At 34.7% G+C, this 22,447-nt stretch overlaps 1 protein-coding gene across 43 annotated transcripts in view; it reads left to right on the top strand.

Moving 5' to 3' along the window:
• dab1a (DAB adaptor protein 1a) overlaps window positions 1-22,447 on the top strand; it is a 696,745-nt gene that overhangs the window by 604,940 nt on the left and 69,358 nt on the right. For 17 of the 43 annotated variants that reach the window (XM_073933221.1, XM_073933212.1, XM_073933224.1 and 14 more), the window contains 2 exons: window positions 10,324-10,455; window positions 13,172-13,291. In XM_073933221.1, coding sequence (XP_073789322.1) covers window positions 10,324-10,455; window positions 13,172-13,291 — 252 coding nt within the window. 43 annotated transcript variants of the gene reach the window in all.

Below are 22,447 nucleotides of genomic sequence, written 5' to 3'. Positions count from 1 at the left end.
CAGCGGTGCTTCCAAATGAGCCGAGCCCAAACACAGCTGTTCTAGTACTTTTTAGAGCTTTGTTAATACCAGACCAACATTTTGATCAACTGTTGTGTGTGTCAGTATTAGGATTTGCCACCAGGACAACAACAGGTGCTACGTCAAAAGCCTGCCCCTTCAAGAGAAAGCTCCTTATTGGTTAACTCGGTGCGAATATCTGCTGAAGTTGAATTTTTTTCAACTCGAGTGATTTACACAAAATACTCATTAAGTGCATCAGTCACGCAAAACGGTCAACTCGCGGCACTTCATTTGCGTGAATTGCATCATTTGCTTTGGCTCACACATGCTTATCATGCAACAGGATGTCTGTTTGCACCTTTGCATTGCCTAAAAATGTAAATCACTTGCACTTGATGCTTCCACGTCTGGTGTGAACACAGCATAGTAGTCTTGAACACTTTGATTAGTTGGGTCAGCTGTGTTTAATTAGAGTTCTAGCAAAACTGTGCAGAGCTGTGGCCCTCCAGGAAATGAGTTTAAGGCCTATGTTCTAGTAATACTAGTAAGGTTCTGATGTGTCTAATTAGGGCAAAGCTAAAATATGCAGGGCTGGGTTTTCTAATAACAATGTATCTTGGTGCTTCGGAGTGTTCTCTATGTTCAAAGTTATGGAAAACTTGTTGAAATAACACGTGTTGCATATAAGACGATTGTGCGAAAACTGTAATGAAGTTTACACCCACCAGGCCGCCGGGAAGAAGGAGACGGAGAACTGACAAACTTTTAACAAGTTTTGATGAACAAATAAAAAAATGGATGGCAGCTCCTCACAAAGACTGCTGTCCAACTGAAAGCAAAAGTAAAACCATATGTCCAGGCCTGGTCCTCTCTAGGCTTCCTCTGCCATCGTTCCTTCTCTTATAGTCCAGAGCTTCTTTCGTGGGATTCGAGGCCAGTGTGCGCCACAGGTGTTACTTATTCTTCACTTACTCATTCCGCCCCATCGCCAGACTTGTTCTATGTGCTGCTAATGAGATAGTGTCCATTTCCAAATTGGTGAAATATAGCCTTATATAGAGTTGTATCCTGAATGTTCAGCCTAATTATTGTTTTCTCACGTGGACTGGCAAACATGACAAGTCTTTATAAAGCACCTACCTACAGACAAATTAATTTAATCTGATCAAGGTCTTAACCGAACTAAAAAGAAATTGAATTAAGTCGTGGATTATATCGATTTTTGTTTTTGTTTTCGATTATTGAAGTGCAGTCCAGACATGTGAACACCTTAATCAAACTATTACCGTCATGTAGGATTTTCTCCGCATTTTGCGACAGACATGGCAGTTTGACACTATTCTCTGTACTTACCGAGTCACCTGCATCGTAAAATGTCGAGTTTTTTGTTTTTTGTTTCCCCATACAGTGTGCGGTATCAAATTCCATTTAAACAACACTCTTTCCAGCAGTTCATAGTCACATCCAACATCTCAAAAGTGCCAAATTGCAGTTAAAATCGACAAATTAAAAACAAAACATCTTAAATTACATGAAATGTGTATAGCGGAGCGAGGTTAATCAAACTATCTGCTACTGTATAACATGTAAAATGGGATAATGAAAGCAACAATCACAAAGCAACTCATGTAAACACCTTAAACCACCTTGTCTTATTCAGATTAAGGCAAATAATTTGATTATTAAAGTCCATGTAAACATAGTAACTGACTTCAAGCTGGACATTCAACAATATCATAAACCCTATGTTCAGGCTGTGAACCAGAAACCAATTAAGCTCAATCTACTTTTAGTTCTTTAAATACATTGTGTGTATGTTTCCATAGGAGGAGCTACAGGTGAAGATACACAACTGTATAATGCTGAAGACTTGGTGAAAAGCATAAACATACTGTATATATTCTCCAACCACTTCACAGCTGTCACAATCAGTTACTTTACATTTTATCTTTGTAGTTTAAATAAATCATAAACCTCACATATTTCGACTGGGGATCTGAATGTATTAATATTCAAGAAGAATTTTTTAACCAAACTTCAACAACCTAAGGGCATGGGAATACTTGTTTTTCAGCATTCTGCCCCATCTCATGCACAGCCATGTCCGCACAGCTTTCAAAGATAAGCTCGCATGGATGAGTTCAACACAGATGCAATGAATGAGTTTGGTGCAGTGTACACATTCATACACATTCAAAGATATTAATCTGAGGTCAGGACTCTCTGTGGTCATAAAAAAAAATCCCAGAATGTCCTTCGAAATGAATAAAGGTGTAGCCTAGGCATCCTGGTCTCCCAGCAGAGTTTAAACTTTTCACGCAGAGTATGCACAAATAAGTTCTTGGTCCTTTAATGCAAAATATATGGTCCCACTTTATATTAGTTAGCTTTAACTACTATGTACTTGCATCAAAAACATAAACACAATGTAATTACTGTGTTTATAATGTATTGCGGGTAACTTTTTTTATAGGTGGGGTATGGGTAGGGTTAGGGACAGGTCTGGTGGTATGGACAGGTTTAAGGCTGGTTTAAGGTATAAGAGATGGTCAGCCGTGTAAAAACATACATTTACACAATACATACATTGTAATAAATGATCAGTTTCAGTGTAAGTACATATTAGTTAAGGCCAACTAATATAAAGTGGGACCAAATTTATTTAGTTTTATTGTACTTTTTTATGCTATTTAATCTTGCAATTACTTTTTTCATTAAAACTTACTGTTGTTTGTTGAGAGTTAAATGACACTAAATAAACAAATTAAGGGGTCATTTGGGGATTTTTATTAATATACTGTCTTGGTTTCCCTCTCAGAGTTAATTACGGCCCCTAGAAGTCTAAGATTGGATCTAGTTCCCAGTTATCCCATTACATACTAATTATTTCTTCTTTATCAATAAACTTATGTATCAGATGTTGGTTAATCCTTTTTTGGCTTGAAATATTTTCTTTTTCTTCTCTAACAACCCGCTAATAGCTTTTTTTTTTTTTTTTTTTTTTAAGCAGTTGTTAAATTTCTGCACAAGGAGATGATATTTTATTACCAAAACAAAAGTCCCATTTATTTATAGGATCCCACCAATCACACTGTAAACACTTAGTTGCTTTACTATTAAAGAGTGGGTAAACCCATTTCCTTAAAAGCAACAAGTTTACCTATTCTTCTTAAAAAGTCAGTAAACTCGTTGACTTAACTTGTATAGTTATGCAAATAGGTTGTTTATTTAATAACTATAAGGCAATTTTTATTTTTATAAAGTCAACTAATTGCTTTTTACAGCGATTTAGCCAGCAGCTAGCTCTCTGTAACTTTCACATGGTCGCCTGCTGAAGCTAAGTAGGGCTGAGCCACATGGGAAAGCTAGGCTGCTGTCAGAAGTGGTGTTAGTGAGGCCAGCAGGGGGTGCTCAACCTGCACTCTGTGTGGGTCCTAACACCCCTGTATATTGATGGGGACTCCCTACTGCTCAGTGAGCTTCACCATAAGATGTTAAACTAACTATCTGTGGTGAAAAAATCCCATGTCCTTTGAAAAAGAGTAGAGGTATAACCATGGCATTTTGGCCAAATTTGCCCACTGGCCTTTGTCCACCATGGCCTCCTAACCATCCCCATATCACAATTGGCTTCATCACTTTGTCTCCTCTCCTTTGTGTTGTGAGGTTTGGTGCAGTATGGCTGCTGTTGCATCATCCAGGTGGATGCTGCACACTAGTAAAGCGCTTTGAGTGTTCAAAAAAATGCTATGTAAATGTAAGGTATTATTGATTATTATTATTATTAAAGCGCACTTTTCTTGGAGTGCTTTCTAGGATGTCATTTTGAGAAAAATACCTGAAATTATGCTTCATCTATATTGTTATTTCTTGGAAGGTGAACAGCTTAAAGATGGAGATTGCGAATATGATGCCTTGAAATGCTAATCTCCGAGCTTGTTAGAGAACAGTGTTAATGTGTCCTCTTTCTGACCTCTGCAGCTCAAATGTCTTCGAAGTGTTATCCTCACTGTATCATCACCATGGTAACATTGTCATTGGAAGTGCAGCAGAGTGACCTCGAGGTTGTAGGGCCACTGTGATTGTTTGAATGAAAGGAAAAGGAGTGAAAGAAAACCACAAAAGGAAGCAATCTGAAACGTGCTGCTCTGATGAAGCGCCACTGTATGGGTGCTGTGCGTATTATTGAGCTGGAGTTCTTATGTGTGTGAATGACCTGCAGATTACGGGTCATTATGATGGAGAGCGGCTCGTGTGTTGCGATAACACAGGACTCGCCACACAAGCTCGCGGCAAACATTTCATTCTGCGAACTAGTCGGAGGGAGCCCGGCGTTGAATAGGCACACAAGTAATTAATCTTTCAAGGATTTTCTATGCTTCCAATTTTAAACTGCCCAGAAGGAATGGGAACGCAGCTATGTGGCGAAGATTTTGCATCTAAAACCCAGAAAAGCACTCGAAAGATTAAAGCCGGCAGTTGGTGGGACTGTTTCATTTTGTATTACAAGCGGCGTTCTTGGAAAACAAGCAATTTATTCACAGGGAAGCCTGAAATTTTCTTTCAAGTTAATATAATAAAAATCAAATGGAATTTCTTTTTGTGTAAAAAAATAACTGTATCCGGAATCAAAACGCTGAATAAGCTATAGCTGTGAGTGTTGTCTTTGATGAAAGAAAAGATTTACATGCAACAACAACATTTTCTTTTTTGTTTTTTCTTCACTGGGAATTACAGTTTTTCTAGTTTGCTTTGACCTGGTTAAAGAAACTAGGTTCCTCTTCATTTTCATTATCACTATCCCAGCAGAGCAGAGGACCGGTCTTGCAAATGTGTAAACCCTTTCTCATTGGGTTGACACATTTTCCCCACCATTTTTCCAAACAGTTAACACAGATGTCATTCAAGCAGTCCAAACTCCATTGTTTTAGTTTTGGTAACCAAACAGAATCCATCTGTTCCTAACTATTAAAAACTACCAACATCAGTATGAAATCACTGAAGCACCGGTTTAACACTCCTTCACACAAATTTTCAATTAGCCATCATTCTGCAAACCTTATATAAACGATGGAAGGTCTGTGTTGTTCTGTGCCAGCATTGATGGAGGAGGTCAATATGGCTATGTCCTATACTCCCAATAGATTTGACTGTATATTAGTTTACATGTGTTTTCTCTAATATTTACAGTATTTTATTACTTTTGTCTGTTTTTTTATATACAGTATTTCAGTTTTCAGCCACAGTTTGAAAAATGTCATGAATTCAATATATATATTCAATATATATTCAATCAAAGCACATCTTATTCTTGATCCAATTCTTTGCAAAAAGGCGAATTTGACAGCCCAAATAGAGACAACAAATGCCATTGGCTATAAGCTACAATGGCAAGCAATGGTGGTGCATTTTGAGTTCTGCATTTTGTATTTTGTTGTCCATTGTGTAATGATTAATTGAAAGAGCTCATATACTTGTTTGCAAGTTGTGTTGTTTGAAGGTAAAACTAGCTTTTGTTGCATATGTTAAATGTTTTGACACGATATGTGCCTTTTGCAAGCAAAATGTGTCATTTTGACCATGAGTGCCGCTGTTTAGGCCTGTGTGTTAACTGTTTTGAAAATGTGGAGTTTCAGTTGACAACTGCATCCAAGCAATCGAGAAAAACTGTAAATCAGTCAATTAGTCATCTTTTGAAGTAGTTCATTCCAGCATCCAAACCAATTCACTTAAATTAATTGCAAGATAAACAATAGATCAAATAACTATTGTGAAAATAAAAAGTGTTTTTTTTTACATTTCTTTTATTGTTTTACAGTTTTTCTCAGTTGCTTTGCTGCATTTCTCACAACACTAGTGCATTTCTGCACAACAGTTAATGCATTTCTCAAAGCAATTAGTACAAACTACAAAACCTAGTTGATAACCTGCAAAAGCGCGTCACTTGCTCAAAATAGATAGTTCATTCCTCAAAAGCAAGTATTCATGTCAATCAAAGTGTCAGTGTCATCAAAATGAAAGTCCTGACACCATTGTTTATGAACAAGATAGTCAAATGGCTTAGTCATGTTTTCATTATGAGTTTACGCTGCACATTTTTTCAATGCAAAAAAATTCAGATTTTGATGACACTTCCTGAAAATGCTCAAGACAGCACTATATACTATTTGCCTAACCATTTACTGTAAAAACTACTGTAAAATTAGACATCTCTGCATTTAGTGAGGTATCTGAGTACAAGACACTGAATATGTATGTTTCACATTTTTACTGCATTTGCTCTTTACAATTCTAATTTATTCACAGCATTGTGCAAAAGAATAAACACACCCTTATTTACAACAAACATAAACTCCCTTTGGGTAGAGCTGTGCACAGCTGTATACAATATTGCAGTACATATTGGACCTGAACCTACAACACACACAGGTCTGTAAATCATTCATCAAATTGTTCAATTTTTAAGACATTTTCAGGAAAAAAAAAAAAATTGAAATAAAATTTGCTCAACAGATTTTGACAACTAGTTTAACATTTTTGTATGTAATGACTCAAATAATGAAATGAGGACTAATAGTTTTATATGGAATGACTATTCAGCTTTGACAAGTTTAGTTAATTTTGACTGACATGACATAAGCAAATGATAATGTTATAAACAGCAGAGAGTTGAATGAAAGCAATTGATGCATGTCCGAAAGCATTTGCAATTTGTTGAAAGGAATGAGAAACTGCTACTAGGATGTGCACAAATGACTAATTGTTTTGAGAAATGCATGAACTGTTGTGCAAATGTAAATAGTGTTGTGAGAAATGCACCAAAGCGACTGAGAAAAACTGTAAATGTTCATCTGTTCTTGTGAATAATCAATATTTTTTTAAATCCAAAAAAGTGTGTTAAGGGATGCCACTTCTGCCCCTTCTAACTAAGTGGAAACCTTTTTACACCACATTTAGGCGATAAACAGTGTATGCTATCAGATCAGATCACAAATTAGCTCAATTACTTATTTAGCAACTGAAATGAAAAACCCATTTCACAGTCAGTCTTCAGCCCCTCTAGAGTTATTGCCATCTCTTCAAATCCGTTCAGATACAGTGGCTGCGTCCGAAACCGCATACTTCCATACACTTAAGTACGCTAAAATCAGTATGCAAGCTGAGTAGTATGTCCGAATTCATAGAATTCGAAAATCAGTGTGCGAGATGACCCGGATGACCTACTACTTCCAGCGAGATTCTGAAGTGCGCATACCATGCACGCTACGCTATCCCATGATGCCCCACGAGAGAATTCATGAATTGGAGTGAATCGACGCAACTGATGCACATGAACATGACAAAATGGCGGATGTAGTACGCCTGAATTCCAATCACTTTTTACATTCATACGGTAAAGAATGTACTTCTAACATTATAGAAATGTAGTATGCTTAAATTCAAATGCAGTACCTACTAAGAAGTAGGCGGTTTCGGACTCAGCCAGTATTTCGTCACTTTAGAATTCTAAGACTCTATCTGACATTCTTCTCAAAAATTTGTTATTGACAAATTCTTATTAAATGACAACTTGTTTACATTATGGAATTTTTTATAAATTAAAATTAAAATAATTAAAATTGCAACATTTTAACTGCACTGTACTACTTTCAAGTACTTACAAAGTACTTTCATGTACTTACAAAGGGTACTTAGCACAACCAAAGGGTACTAAAAGGTGAAGCTGGGGGTGCAGCTGTACGCTTTTGGTCTACAGAGATATGTCACTCAGCTCGTGGACAAGCCAGGAGAATGAAAACAAAGCAACCGCCATTTTTAAATCCAATATTTTGTTTTATTTATTTATTTATTTATTTATTTATTTATTTATTTATTTTTTTATAAAATATACGCTTTTTTTCTTCCCGAAGTTCGTCAATGACACATTCCTAATTTGAAAACAATCATTTTTCATTGTCAGTATTTATAAATACCGTTAAATCGAGGTCTTGACTCTCTGTGGTCATTAAAAATCCTGGCTAAAGTTCCTCCATCGGCCCTTACGATCATAACCTTCCAATCATCCCCATCCATCAAATTGGCTCTATCACTGTCTCTCCACTCCACTAATAGCTAGTGTGTGGTGAACGCACTGGCGCCAAGTGGATGCTGCACACTGGTGGTTGTGTAAATAGAACCCCTTCATGATTGCGAAGCGCTTTGGGTGTTTGGCCATACACAATAAATGCGCTAGATAAATACACATTACATTTCACAAATAACAAGCAAATAAGGGCCCAAAAGCATTATGTACTGTGCAGATCATTCAAATGCATTCTTTTAAAAGCATGCTGAATTGTCCTACTCTTTCTCAATGGCTCTGCAAGCACACCAGTGACAATGTGAATGTAAAATAGTCACACTCAGTTGTAAGCGTGAAATCATTAAGTTTGCGTGGGCTCACTACATGATGATTTTACAGTGAAAGCTACCTATTAACCTCATTCAAAACTTTTTTTTCTTAACAAAGCGAGCCTCCTTTTCAAAGTTTGTGTAACGCGTCACTGACAACACTTCATATTTCAGCAGGGAAAATAGCAGCTCGCAGTCAGACGGGTTGTCATAAGATGTCATCCACTGTTGCAACTCTCAAGTTAACAGCCAGGCCCATTGGAGAGCGTGTCGCCTTCTCCCCCCAGCCCTGAGCATGCGGCGTGTGGCGTGTGTATTGTGTTAGTGATGTTTTAATGACTTTAGATGAAGTGGGTGGTGAGGGGAAGATTGCCACTTGCAGTAGATTTCAGCAGATGATTGCTCTTCAGCGGCGGGAGGCTGACACTAGTGCCCTGGAGTTTCAGCCATCAGCCTTGAGAACGACTCGCTCCCTGCTCTCGACCTATTTCTGTCCTCCATTTCCCTCTCTGGGTTAATGTCCCCCTTCATTTCCATGTCCATCCGCTGTTTGAAGGCAGGTCCCTGGTGCTCCTTCTGCATTTTATGGTTAAATTGGTGCTTCAATGCAACTTTGTTGCTTATGCATTAGAGGTTTTGGTGCACACGTTGGTTTCAATTGACCATGAAGGACAGGTTGTCAGTTGCAAAATGCAAATAGTCAAAAATAAATAAATATATAGTGATTAAAATAAAATAAAATAAAATAAAATTAAATAAAATAAAATTAAATTAAATTAAATTAAATTAAATTAAATTAAATTAAATTAAATTAAATTAATGAAACGAAATAAAATAAAATAAATTATTAAAATATAACAAATTAAATAATGATATGAAATCATTTGATATCAAATTAAGTAAAATAAAATGTACCTTTGCCACAATCACCAGTGATCTCGTTTATACAGATTGCTGGAGAACTACAAAATCTGCCTCCAAAAGAAATGCAAATCCCATCTTACCTGGTCACAGACACCAGATGCAATTCACCCATTGATTGTGCACACACAGATGGAAGCCAATCACGGACTAATTCGAGGACTATTTATACAGCTCACACATACATCAGGGCTGAGTCTTGTTTCTGGTAGCATTTCTAAGCATGTAATCCAGTGTAGTCTTTCTATGGATCCTCAACTCCATTGTCCAGCGTACTTTAGTTACAATCATATTTTTGCCATAATTTAATCTGATAATATAAAGTTAGTTTGTTTATTAAAAAATAAAAATAAATATAATGTTTGAGTCATTTAAAAAGGATAATAAAATAAAATAATGATATTAAATCACGGTAAATTAATATGTGCCATAAAATAAAATACTTTAACGCTATAATTCAGTCTAATAATGAAAAACCCCTGAGAAAATCGTTCATCTTTAAAACACAAATTAAGATATTTTTAGATGAACCCCAGGAGCTCTCTGACCCTCCAATCTCCATCTCCAATAGTAACGAGATGTCAAAAGTCAAGAAAGCTACCAAAAACATAATTAAAACTAAATGTATTTTCAGTATGTTCAGAATGTTATGAAGCTATGATCATTATCTTTCGAAAACCTTTTTTATTCTCGCTTTTTTTGTGTGCACAAAAGTGTCCTTGTAGCCTCATAACATTCCGATTGAACAATTTTTATTTTTTTTACTATGTTTTTGGTATATTTCTGGACCTTGAATGTGTCTGGACTGTTACTGTCTATGGAAGATAAGAGAGTTCCTGAATTTCATCTAAAATATGTTAATTTGTGTTCTGAATATGATTGAAGGTCTCAAGGGATTGGAATAATATGAAGGAAAGTCATTATTTTTTTGGGGTGGACTAACCCTTTAAAGTTGAACTTCTCAGGCTGTATATGTCATTTTAAAATGCCTCTGGTCTTTGCCCACAGGTACTTCAGCACCATCATGCAGTTCATGAGATTTCCTACATCGCGAAGGATATCACGGACCACAGAGCCTTTGGATATGTATGCGGGAAAGAGGGAAACCATCGGTTTGTGGCCATCAAAACGGCTCAGTCTGTAAGTACTCAGGCCTGAGAATTGCGAGTGTCATGAACCAGACTTTGTATATGTGTTGTCTGTTTTAAACTTGGTTTAGTTAGATAAACATTTTAATTCAACCTGCTCATTCAGACAGAACCTTGCTGCCACTGATCTTGTTTTTGTAGATTAACATTTAAAATAATTACTTACTTCATTTTTAATTCATTTTCTTCTTTAAAAACATCAATTGCTGAATGTGATATATGCAGTTGTAATTGTTGTGTTATTAAAATTGTATGTAAATTTAAGAATTTTATTTAATAACATTAAATTACATTGAATGTGGAATTTAATTATTCCACATTTTAATGAAATGTGATTAAATGTAAATATATAATGTATATACAATATAAAAGTGTCACTAGTCAACAAATAAAATAATTAAGTATTAATTATTAAGTATCTATTAAATGTCACAATCTGGCATATGTAAAGTGATATAAATATGACAATACATTTAAACAGACTGTATATCACTGTTTATGCCTATATTGCTCAGTGTTATTGCTCAGTTTTATTCTCTAGCTGAGAAAGCACCTACTACATTTTAATATACTATAATGACTTTGTAATATTACTTTTAAACTTTGACTTGATGGTCATTTGTAGAGTATAAATGGCCCATACATAAACTCTAGCCTATATTATGCTGACTCTGGTCTTTATATGCAAATATATGATGAAAGTTCACACTCTTCTACGTTGTGATCCTTCCCTCAGTCTGCTTCTGTGTTGTTGTTTGTTGTTGTGCTGTTCTTCAGCCTTGTGTTTTTGTATTTTATTTTATTTTATTTTATTTTATTTTATTTTATTTTATTTTATTTTATTATCTATTTTATTATTTATTTATTTTATTTATTTATTTATTTATTTATTTATTTATTTATTTATTTATTTATTTATTTATTTATTTATTTATTTATTTATTGTTAATCACTTATATAAATTAATAACTTACCTTGATTTTGGTCATTCTCCTTTTAAGTTATTAAACATCTTCAAATTTATTTTATTTTATTTTGTTTTATTTTGTTTAATTTAATTTATTTTATTTTATTTTATTTTATTGTTTATAACTTATATTAATAAATAACTTTATTTGATTTTAGTCAGTCGCTGTTTATGTTTTTAAACATCTGCTTTTATTTAATCATTGTTTATTTAATTGTTTTAATGACCTATAATAATAATAATAATAATAATAATAATAATAATAATAATAATAATAATAATAATAATTTGCAGTCTTCTTCACTCTCTCTTATTTTTGCTTTATGTCTTCATTTAATATTTTATGTCTTTATCTGTTCATACTATATTGTCATTTCACTGCTGGATTGGGCAGCAGAAGTATACCAAAGGCAAATTTTGAGGCCAAACATTCCCTTTACATTTTCATCCAAGTATTCACTGAGACATTAGTGACATTTAGGCTGTGCTGGGCTGCAGATGCAGTTGTAATGCTTACATGAAGCCTTAAAGCAAACTACAAAGAGAGGTGTTTGATCTGACAAGGCCCTTTCAAATGGCGAGCACTTTGAGCACTGCTCATCTGATGGATTTAAGAGCGCCGAAGAACAGGTCGAAAGGTCCCAGTTATTCCTTCTCTTAGATCCATCTGCTTTGACACCCTTGAATATATGTACAGGCAGTTCAGTAGATCTTTACTGGGTTTGATGATACTAGCATAAAGTATTTGTTCTGAAATTGCACACAGATCAAAATGGAGACTTTTGGAACTACTGTAGACCCCATTTTAGGGGTAAATCTCAGAGTAGTGGTTTTAAATTTGCGAACAATACAAGTATTACAAATGAGCTGAGCAGCTTACTGTGTAAAAGTGGGTTCAAAGCAAACACGGAGCACTGTCACTAGCTCTAGTTTACTCTGAGGATGTTTTTCACCTCATGCTAATTTTCATCTCGAGTTAAAATATTTGACTTTGCGTGGAAGACGCGATTGAAGCAAATTTCCCGCATTCACTATGCATTACAATTTTTTTTATTATTATTTGTGTGCCTGTTGGAAATTCAGCTATGTTTGCACATTTGTGATGCTTTCTTTGTATGTAATCTACTCGCGTGAATACATCATTTCACTTTTGGCCCACTACTGTTGGGGTCGTTAATCTGGCAACATGCATGTGTGATTAAATTTCAATAATAATGTCAATCCTACATATGACACCTTTAATATTGGCAAAAATAAAAGGATTTGCAGCCAATTTAAGTCTCAGTGCAAGTAATACTACATGTGTTGTTAATAAGAATACGATCATTATTTGATAACTAGATAGATGGATGGATGGATGGATGGATGGATGGATGGATGGATGGATGGATGGATGGATGGATGGATGGATGGATGGATGGATAGATAGATAGATAGATAGATGATAGATAGATAGATAGATAGATAGATAGATAGATAGATAGATAGATAGATAGATGATAGATGATAGATAGATAGATAGATAGATAGATAGATAGATAGATAGATAGATAGATAGATAGATAGATAGATAGATTGATTGATTGATTGATTGATTGATTCTGAAATGCTTTTATTCCGGTTATGTTGCCAGCATGAAAGGATCATTTTCATTTCTAACTGTGAGAAGTTGGTGTCAGTCTTTTTTCTCTGTGTTTGTGAATCTCTATGTCTTTGCTCATCTTTCCCCGTGTGTTCTCAGGCTGAGCCGGTGATCCTCGACCTCCGCGACCTTTTCCAGTTGATTTATGAGATTAAGCAGAGGGAGGAGATCGAGAAGAAAGCTCAGAAAGACAAACAGTGCGAACAAGCTGTTTATCAGGTAACACACTCACCATAAACCTTCATGAACTCAAAGCCTTAAAGAGAATTCAGTGTTTGTGAAGCTCTTACACGAATAGGCATCAGCGGGCAATTGAAGAGCAACAACAAACTCAAAAAGGGATGATGAAATATGCAATACAATAGGATGAAGACACGGAAAACAACACATTTCGAAAATAGGACATATATATTATTTATGTCAGAGAGTAGCATAATTAGATATAATATGAGGCAGAGTGCACGCTGAGATAAAAAAAAAATAAAAAATTTATACAACTGTTGCTTTTCACATTGTAAATTAATGAGATCTTGGGTAAAACCTAAAGTAGACTGCACAACAATACCTTACTTTTATGTGTATCTATAAATAATGAAATTTATTTCATGACATGATTTTCAAAAGTGGCTGATATTCAAAATAATTTTATGGGTTTAGCATTTTAATGTATATTTATTTCACCCATTTATTTTAATTATAATTTTTATAAACACTTAGATTGTAAATGAATGAGTTCTTAGGTGAAAATCAAAGCAGAAAACACTACAGGACTGTATTTCATGTCTATGAAAGTATCATTTATACTGAGACCGCACATAAACATTTCTGACTTTAGTAATTAAGCTGTTTCTCTTTTTAATTTTTATTAACAACATGTTATATTGACACTAAACATCTTGTTTCTATTTTTTAATTAAACTAAGTTAAATTTAATATATATTTATGTTCATTTATTTACATTTAATAAAATTAATAATCCATATAATACATATATTTGGCATTTCAGTAATTACTTCATGTGTTTGTTATTAAATACTTTATAATAAATATGCAATATAATAAATGTTGCACAAGAAATAATCTAAAATGTATTTTTTAGATATTATATTTATCAAAAATGCTGTACATATTTAATTTGGTAATTATTCCTTCGTCTTATGGCCACATTCTTGCTTCTCTTTCTACTGCATGACTTTTAAAAATGTGCTTGTACTCTGTTTTTACATTCAGTGCCTGTTTTAATTTTGGTATCTTTAATAAATATGAGCAAAGAAGGCTTTAAAAATGTATTTATTGTTCTACATTTTGATATTTGGGGTTGCACAGACTAGTTGACTTGTTGACTGGTCAACTTCTATTGCTCTGTCGGTCTTTGATTGCTGCTGAGTGGTCCTGCTGTGCAAATCAAATGAACATTACACAGTACTATCACAAGCTTAACGGTCCTAATCAGTCACCATCAGGGCCGGATTAACCAATGGGCATTATGGGCACAGGCCCAGGAGCCTGTGCGCACTTGTGGCCCCTGCAAGGGGAGAAAAATGCTGATTTTGGAGTGTCTATTTAGGCTAAGTGCAAATAGCAGACCTCGGCACCACCAGGAATAAGCTAGTTAAGTGATTCATGCCCATCACTTTTTGATTGACAGAGACAACATAACTAAAGAACGCAATATGGCAACATGTTTTGACCCAATCGATTATGAACCTGGTTTTGAATCCAGCGTCTACATATTAGATTTTGCCTACTTCTCATCTAGAGGAAGACAAGTAGCAATCATTAATAAGTGTGTGTATTATGGAGGACTCAGATTCATAGAACTAGATTGGAGAGGTGTTACATCCAAATCCTATGCATTATAAGTTTGTAGAAGTTATTAAAAATACCCCTAAATACATATATATATATATATATATATATATATATATATATATATATATATATATATATATATATATATATATATATATATATATATATGTATATATATATATATATATATATATATATATATATATATATATATATATATATATATATATATATATTGTTTATTACTGCTTCGTTGAACTTGAACAAGTATATTAAAATCCATTTATTTTTACTAGTTGTATTAGTATTTTTTATTATTAAAGTGTGCTTTAAATGCTTTAAAATAAGTTAAAACCTTGTTGACTAGAAATATATGTAATGTATAGCATTTATTTGAAAAATGCGGGCAATACATTATAGATTAATTTTATTTAAAAAATATTGTATTAATCTTACTTTTTAATTCAACTATAGATGTGCATCTAGGTATGGGGCCTAAAAGACATTGTTCCCAGGGGCCTTTGAATTCTTAATCTGGGCCTGGTCACCATAGATGAATACATTGTGACCCTTTAAGAGTTTAACAGTCTGACAGTCGGTGGCAGAAAGCTTCTATAAAACCTAGTGGTTCTGCATTTATTGCTGCGGAATCTCTTTCCAGAAGCTAGTGGGAAAACAGTCCCTGGTGGAGGTGAGTGACAAGTTTGATAATATTCCTGGTTTGGGACAAGCATCTCTTTGGTGCAACATCCTGAATGGAGAGGGGAAGGGGTAGTTTTTAATGTAAACATGAATTTGACTGACATGCATGACCTTTATACCTGTGTTTCTTGTTTTTTAAAGCACCGGGTACAGGAGCCCAACATTTTTTTGGTACATTTTATTATGTTAAAAGAGCTATTAACACTAGTGCTGCTTATCAATGTCAGTTCCAAAGCCGTGGACCAAGACAAACTGATTCTTAGTAAGTTGGCATAACAACTATTTTATTTGACAGCAATGCTTTTAAAAAATCATTCCTGAGTGCTATGTATAGTATTCTTTAGATACAAAAACACATTTTGTCCAAATGATGCCTATAATTCAGCAGTGGAATGTCCCACTTCTGACCTCAATGCAATCGATTCAATCTTGTATCATATTCGCATTTTCACCGTATGAGATGTGAATATTTCATTAAATTTTGTGTTATAGTGCCAATTGTGGATGATATTATTAAATATCATTAATTAGAATATTAAAATTCTGTTCTTCAAATACAGCTGTTATGAGCTGTCTGACATTTTTAAAGGAACGCCACAAAAATCCCCATGTTCAGGGCAAGAATTAACAAATTTCAGTTACTGAAAGTATTATGAATCAATCTTGAAGAGAACGCTTGTTTGTTTAGCCTGATCTCATAAGTCATAACATTTTTTACATTCTTGTGAAAAAAAGTGGTTAATTCATAAACAATCCATGTGATCGTATGAAAGTATGCAATTTTAAAAAGGAGGCATGATCCCAATCTCCACCCCTAAACATCGTACTAAAAATACTTACTAAGATGTATGAATAAAATTATACCAATGAATTAGCATGTAGTGAGACTGTTTTTACTTCGTCATCTCAGAAGTTTGATCATGTTTTAGTATCAGTTATTGGTATTTGGTGTCGGCAGAATCTCAAAAACTACAATCTTTTGTCATTTGCATCTGTGTTTCTCAGCCACGTTCCTGGAGGACCACCTGCACTGCAGGTTTTGGTTGTATCCTCTGTCTGCCACACCCATCAAGGATCTTTCAGTCTCTGCTTATGAGCTGATGATCTGAATCTGGTGTGTTTGGTTAAGGAGACATGGAAAATGTGCAGAACCGGAGGTCCTCCAGGAACGTGGTTGAGAAACACTGATTTGCATTATTACAAATTGTTAGAAATTATTTTATGGGGGAATCATAATATTTTGAGCAAGAGATCAAAAAGTTTAAACACTTTGTACATTCTTTTCAGAGCCTTCTTTGTTCACGTTTAACAATACCATAGGGGAGGGCACTGCTAATGACCAGAAACCGTCTCTATTTTTTCTTTTTCCTGATCTTCTGCTCTCCACTTTTCCTTCTTGTCTCTTCTTTCTGCTCTTTTTTTGTGATCGCTCCTGCAGACGATTCTGGAGGAAGATGTGGAGGATCCCGTGTATCAGGTAACGCTTTGAAATAAACCGTGAATCATTATGTCTGACTGAACGATTGCCTCTCGCTGTCACATTAAACAGGGCTCCTGCTCAATGATATGCCTTTAATCTCATCCACAGAAGTAAATAATTTCACTCCATTTTCTCTACTCTCTTCTCACTCCTCCTGAACTAATAACTCTTGTTATTTCATCCTTTGTGTGTGGAAATTAAAGGAGAATCATCGCTGTAATGTGTTAACTTTTCCTTTGATGAATTGGGTGTTTTCTGATTACACTGATGCAGTAGCGTTTTTGGGAGCCTCCTTTGTTTTGTTTTTTTTTTTGTTTTTTTTTGTACTGAAAACAGACAGCTTTAACACATCTCATCTGGGCTGCGTGTGTGTGTGTATGTTTACATGCACTGCATTGGCTTTCTGTATTGTCCAGTGTGCATCATATTGGGAATGAAATAGTCTACTGTATGTATGTATTCTGTAGATTCTGTGTGTGATTGTATTTTTTTAATTAGTAAGATGTCCATTAGTGGATAGTTCACCCAAAAATGTACATTTGCTGTTAATGTACACACTCTCAGGCCATCCGAGCTGATGCTTTTCTTCATTCGGTTTGTTCTAGATCTTTAATTTAATTTAATTAATTTATTTTTTTGCTTAAAACACACAAACAAACCTGTCAACCCTTCCAGTTTTCTTGGGGTTTTCCCGTATTGTACAATTCTACCCTGGTATTATCCTGTAAAGATATTTTCCCATATTTCTCACATATTTTCAATCTTTCTATGAAGAGTGGCGATAAACAATAAAGAGCCAATTCTCTCTATACGCAACCCATACCGCCGAACCACCAGGGGGCCCCCTTTGCTCTTAAATGTGAATCTGTTTTTTGATTTCATTTTATTTAGACATGAAAACACTTTGAAATAAATATAAAAAGGGTGGGATTCCCCTCCTTGTCATTAAAGGCGCCGTCGCCCCTCATATGCATATCTCAAAGCAATCAGTTCATGAAGTGGTGTGTCGCTGTGAGACGAGCTCCATAGTGACAAAAAGTCGCTGTTTCCTTAACAGATTCTGTACACACGATTTGAAGCACAGCGGAAGTGTACACTCTGGGTTTTGGGTGCGTATTTAAACAGACAAATGAATAATAATAATATCTAAAAATGTTGATCTTGGTGGGTTCTCTTTTAAATATAACATAAAAAAAGAAATGAAAGCAATCGAATGCTTTCATTATCGATCTGCATTTTTAAATGACACCTCTGGTATAAATTGTAATCAAACGAAAAATCTAGATGAGAGATTTAGTCACTACTCTTTAGTCAGAAACATACAAACACAAATTTTACAGGCACATCAATATTAATAGCTGTGAATTCCGATGATATGCTGTGTTGTTTTGAAGCAAAAATATTGGTCTATGTAAAAATCTGAACGTTATTTGCTGCATTCTAACCTCTGACCACAGCTTCATCAAAAGGTACAATCAGTGTGGTAAAACCATGATTAGTTGTGATTACCCTAACATTTCATTTGAGGTAAAAATCAAATTTATTTCCGTGCGGTTTATGAAATATACAAGAGGTTCTAGATCAGGGGTATCTACAAATTCAGTCCTCGATCGCTGGTCCTGCAAAGTTTAGTTCCAACTCTAATCAGCCACACCTGGGCTAGCTAATCAAGGTCCTTGCACACTGAAGTCCAAAATTTTCATATGCATTTTTTTTTTTATTTCTTGCGTCAACTTATTTCAGCACACTGAGTCTGATGCGTAATAATTAATCTATTATGAAAAAATGCAAAACATTACAGAGTCAGTTTTAGCAGTGATATGTTCTCCTCTCTTCTCCAAAGTAGAAACAGAAAGAGGAATATTCTGCATATTGTGCTCATCCAATACTAGAAGGAGAGTTCAGCTCAATATCAAAGAGCTGTACTGGATTATCTTGAAGTTTATTCCAGAAAATCAGTGGAATATTGATATTTTGCTTGTGATACTACACATATTCACATACGTAAACAAAATCTGAACAGAGACTAGCTTACAAACATTATAATAGATAGTGGCCTCATTGACGCGTTCGATGGATGTGAAAAGGGAAAAAAAAAATCTAACTTGGTTTGATTATTTTTATGACGGACAACATTTTTTAAGAGGCAGTGTGTCAATATGACTAACACAACGTGAGGTCGAATTTATTTTTTACAAGTGGAAGTTGCAACCCAAAATTTCAGATTAAGTGTGCAGTAACCTTTACTAGGCTTTCTAGAAACATCCATGCTGGTGTGTTGAGACAAGTTGGCGCTAAAATTTAGTTTGGACACCCATATATATATATATATATATATATATATATATATATATATATATATATATATATATATATATATATAATTTTAGCAGTTTGAATGAATGATTCAATAGCTTATTAAAATATTGACTGAAGCATTTTTTTTTTAAACTTACAAAATGACTGCTCTCATGGTCAAAGTCATTTGAATTTTAATAAGCATGTGCAATAAATAAAAAAAATAAAATAAAATAAAAAAACACGTGGTCAAGGTGTGATCAAACTAACAGCAGTTTAATTAATTTTTTTTTGGGTGAACTTTCTTCTAGGAATCTGCCATCATATGCAGTAGTGCAGCTCTGATTTCACTTTGCTGTTAGAGTGATGAATTAGCCAATGGCTAACCGTGAAACACAATGAATTAGCCAATGGTGACAGTAGATGTGTGTGTGAGAATGACTAAGCCACTAGATCTAATGTCACAGAAAATGGAGACGATTCTGCCATTAGCTTTAATGTGGCCTTGAATGGACAGGAATTAGCGATTTGCTTGAAGGCTGCTTGCCAAAAATTGCTCTCGTCTCTGCGTGCTCCACGCGTTATTGAGGAATACATCACAGAAATGGGATTATAGGGGGTTTCTATTTCAAAATCAGCCCCAAATCCAAGTGAATGGCTTTTCATATTCTCCGAGTTTGTTACTCCTGCTAAGCTAACATCAGCATGCTCCATTAAAGAGATAGCTTTCAGCATTCTTCAAAATATCTTCCTTTGTGTTCAACAGAATAAAGAAACTCATTGAGGTTTGTAATCGTTTTAGGATCAGTGCATGAAAGTGAATGTAAATGAAACTATCCCTTTAAGGAAGCATGCAACATACTGCTTTAGTCATTGGTTTACTTTTTAATGGTGTAAAATTCACACCATCACCCTGTTTATACAGAGGAATTTGGATACGCAGAGGAAAAATGGAATAACAAAATAGTTTAAGGCAGAAATCAGATTGAATATATGCATGAGCCACAGGTCAGAAAAAAATGCCTCGTAATTTTTCCCTCCGAAATTTGGTGTTATTTTAAGCCGTCTCCAATGTGGAGTGAATATTATTCCCAGCGCTGACTCTATTACAGTTATAGTTGTGTTGAAGGATGAACGAAAGGGCGCATAATGCTTTGCTAGGCCAGTGCATGTTGCTCAGTGACCGGAGTTCATTTGGTCAAGGCTGCAGGGGTTCATTCTGTGTGATCAATCAGTCTCTCTTCTCTTTTCTTTTCGCACTCACCTTTTTCCTGTCCCCTTTGCCTTTTTTATCCTTCTCTGCTGCCGATGGTTGTAGTACATTGTATTTGAGGCGGGACACGAGCCCATCCGTGACCCATCAGAGGAGAGCATATATCAGGTACACTACCAGATGTTCTTAACAATGGTACCTTTTGAACTCGCAAACATCAATTCTGACACTTCAGTATTAACTTCAAATCGAAACTATTTCACTTCTTCTCCAAAATAACAGGTTAATTTCTATGAATATAATGTAACACAAGACATAATAAACAAATTTGAGCAGCATATGTTCATTTAAAAATATGCTTGTGAAGGATTGCAAATGATTCTGTTTAAAATAGCTGTAAGAACTTTGCACAATTAGGAGTAGGAAAAATAATGACATGTATATAATAATATATTTAATAAAAATAGTTTAAAATACAAGTATAAATAAAGAATATATACACATACTGTAAATGCTATAAACTTATTTATACATTGTAATAATAAGCAATATGCAATGTTTTATTATTAAATATGACAAATATGACAATGATACATAGATTAATGTGGTAATTTTTATCTGCCAACTGATAAAATACCATCTTGTGTACATGCACCGAACATTTAATAAGTTGAACCACAAAAATAAACATCACAAACAGTGATTCTGACTTCTGACAGCAAATCAGGACAGCATATCCACATTAAACAAAGTAAAAGAAGTGTACTGCGACTGTAGATGCACCTAATGTATTCAGATCAATCTAAAAACTGTGTGGTTGGTTGTGGTAATAATAAATAAATGCATTTAGAGTGTTGTCACTCGATTGGAGCCCAAGTTAAAGGTGTTGTATGTACGTTTTTGACTCTTTAAAGCATACGAATATATCATAATATGGGTTACAGATGTTTAAGAAACATTCTAATTGAACATGTTTATCTGAAAAACAATGCTAAAGTACTTTCTACTTTGAAAATGTTAGCTGTCCATAGCTGCATCCCAAATGACACACTATACACTGTGCACTTCTGCACTATGTACCTTACACACAGCATGTGTATGTAATGTCATGCCAATTGAAACTCTTAAGTTTTTTTACCCAAGTGGAAATTCAAACCGTTTCCCTGATGACATTTGATGGTTGCCAAATTAGTGACATAAATGAACAAACTACCAAATAATTCCTTCCATTTATTTAACTGCATTTACCATCAGGAGGCGCTATAAACACTCTCGTGTAAGACTTTTGCTTTCACAATACAAAATTAAATAAAGCAATCCAACATGAGCGCACGATACCTCCACCCCTTTTGCTATGTGAGCAAAGCAGCGGCCGTTGAGTTTAGTGTGTGAAATATTCATTATTCCAAACTTCATTTTACTTAATTTTAGTTCAGCCAAAACTGCGACCTCTGGAGGACACTATTAACCTCTGAAATTAGACGCAGACTCAACGTTATAAAATCCACAAGGTAGTTTTTAATTAGCAAATAATAGAAATATCTAGCCTGATCTCATGAGGAAATGTAAGTATTTACGTTTTGTTAGTTTAGTGGCTAATTCATACAAATTTGTACATGTCATATGAAAGTGTATTATATTATGTGGCACCCAGCCACACCCCTAAATCCAACCATCATTGGGGAATGAGCAATTCGTACAAATTAGCCACTAAATCAAAGTTACGAGTTTCCATGAGATCGTGTTGAAATATCCTAATCGTGAACATTAACTGATCAACTTGCAATGTAAGACTTGGGGCTCTATTTTGACAATCCATGCGCAAAGTGCGAAGTGCAGGGCACAAACGCATTAGGGGCGTATCAGAATC

This window comes from Danio rerio, chromosome 20, assembly GCF_049306965.1.
Source record: "Danio rerio strain Tuebingen ecotype United States chromosome 20, GRCz12tu, whole genome shotgun sequence".
Lineage (NCBI taxonomy): Eukaryota > Metazoa > Chordata > Actinopteri > Cypriniformes > Danionidae > Danio > Danio rerio.
The sequence above is the reverse complement of the archived record's forward strand: the minus strand, read 5'-3'. Positions and strand labels throughout refer to the sequence as shown.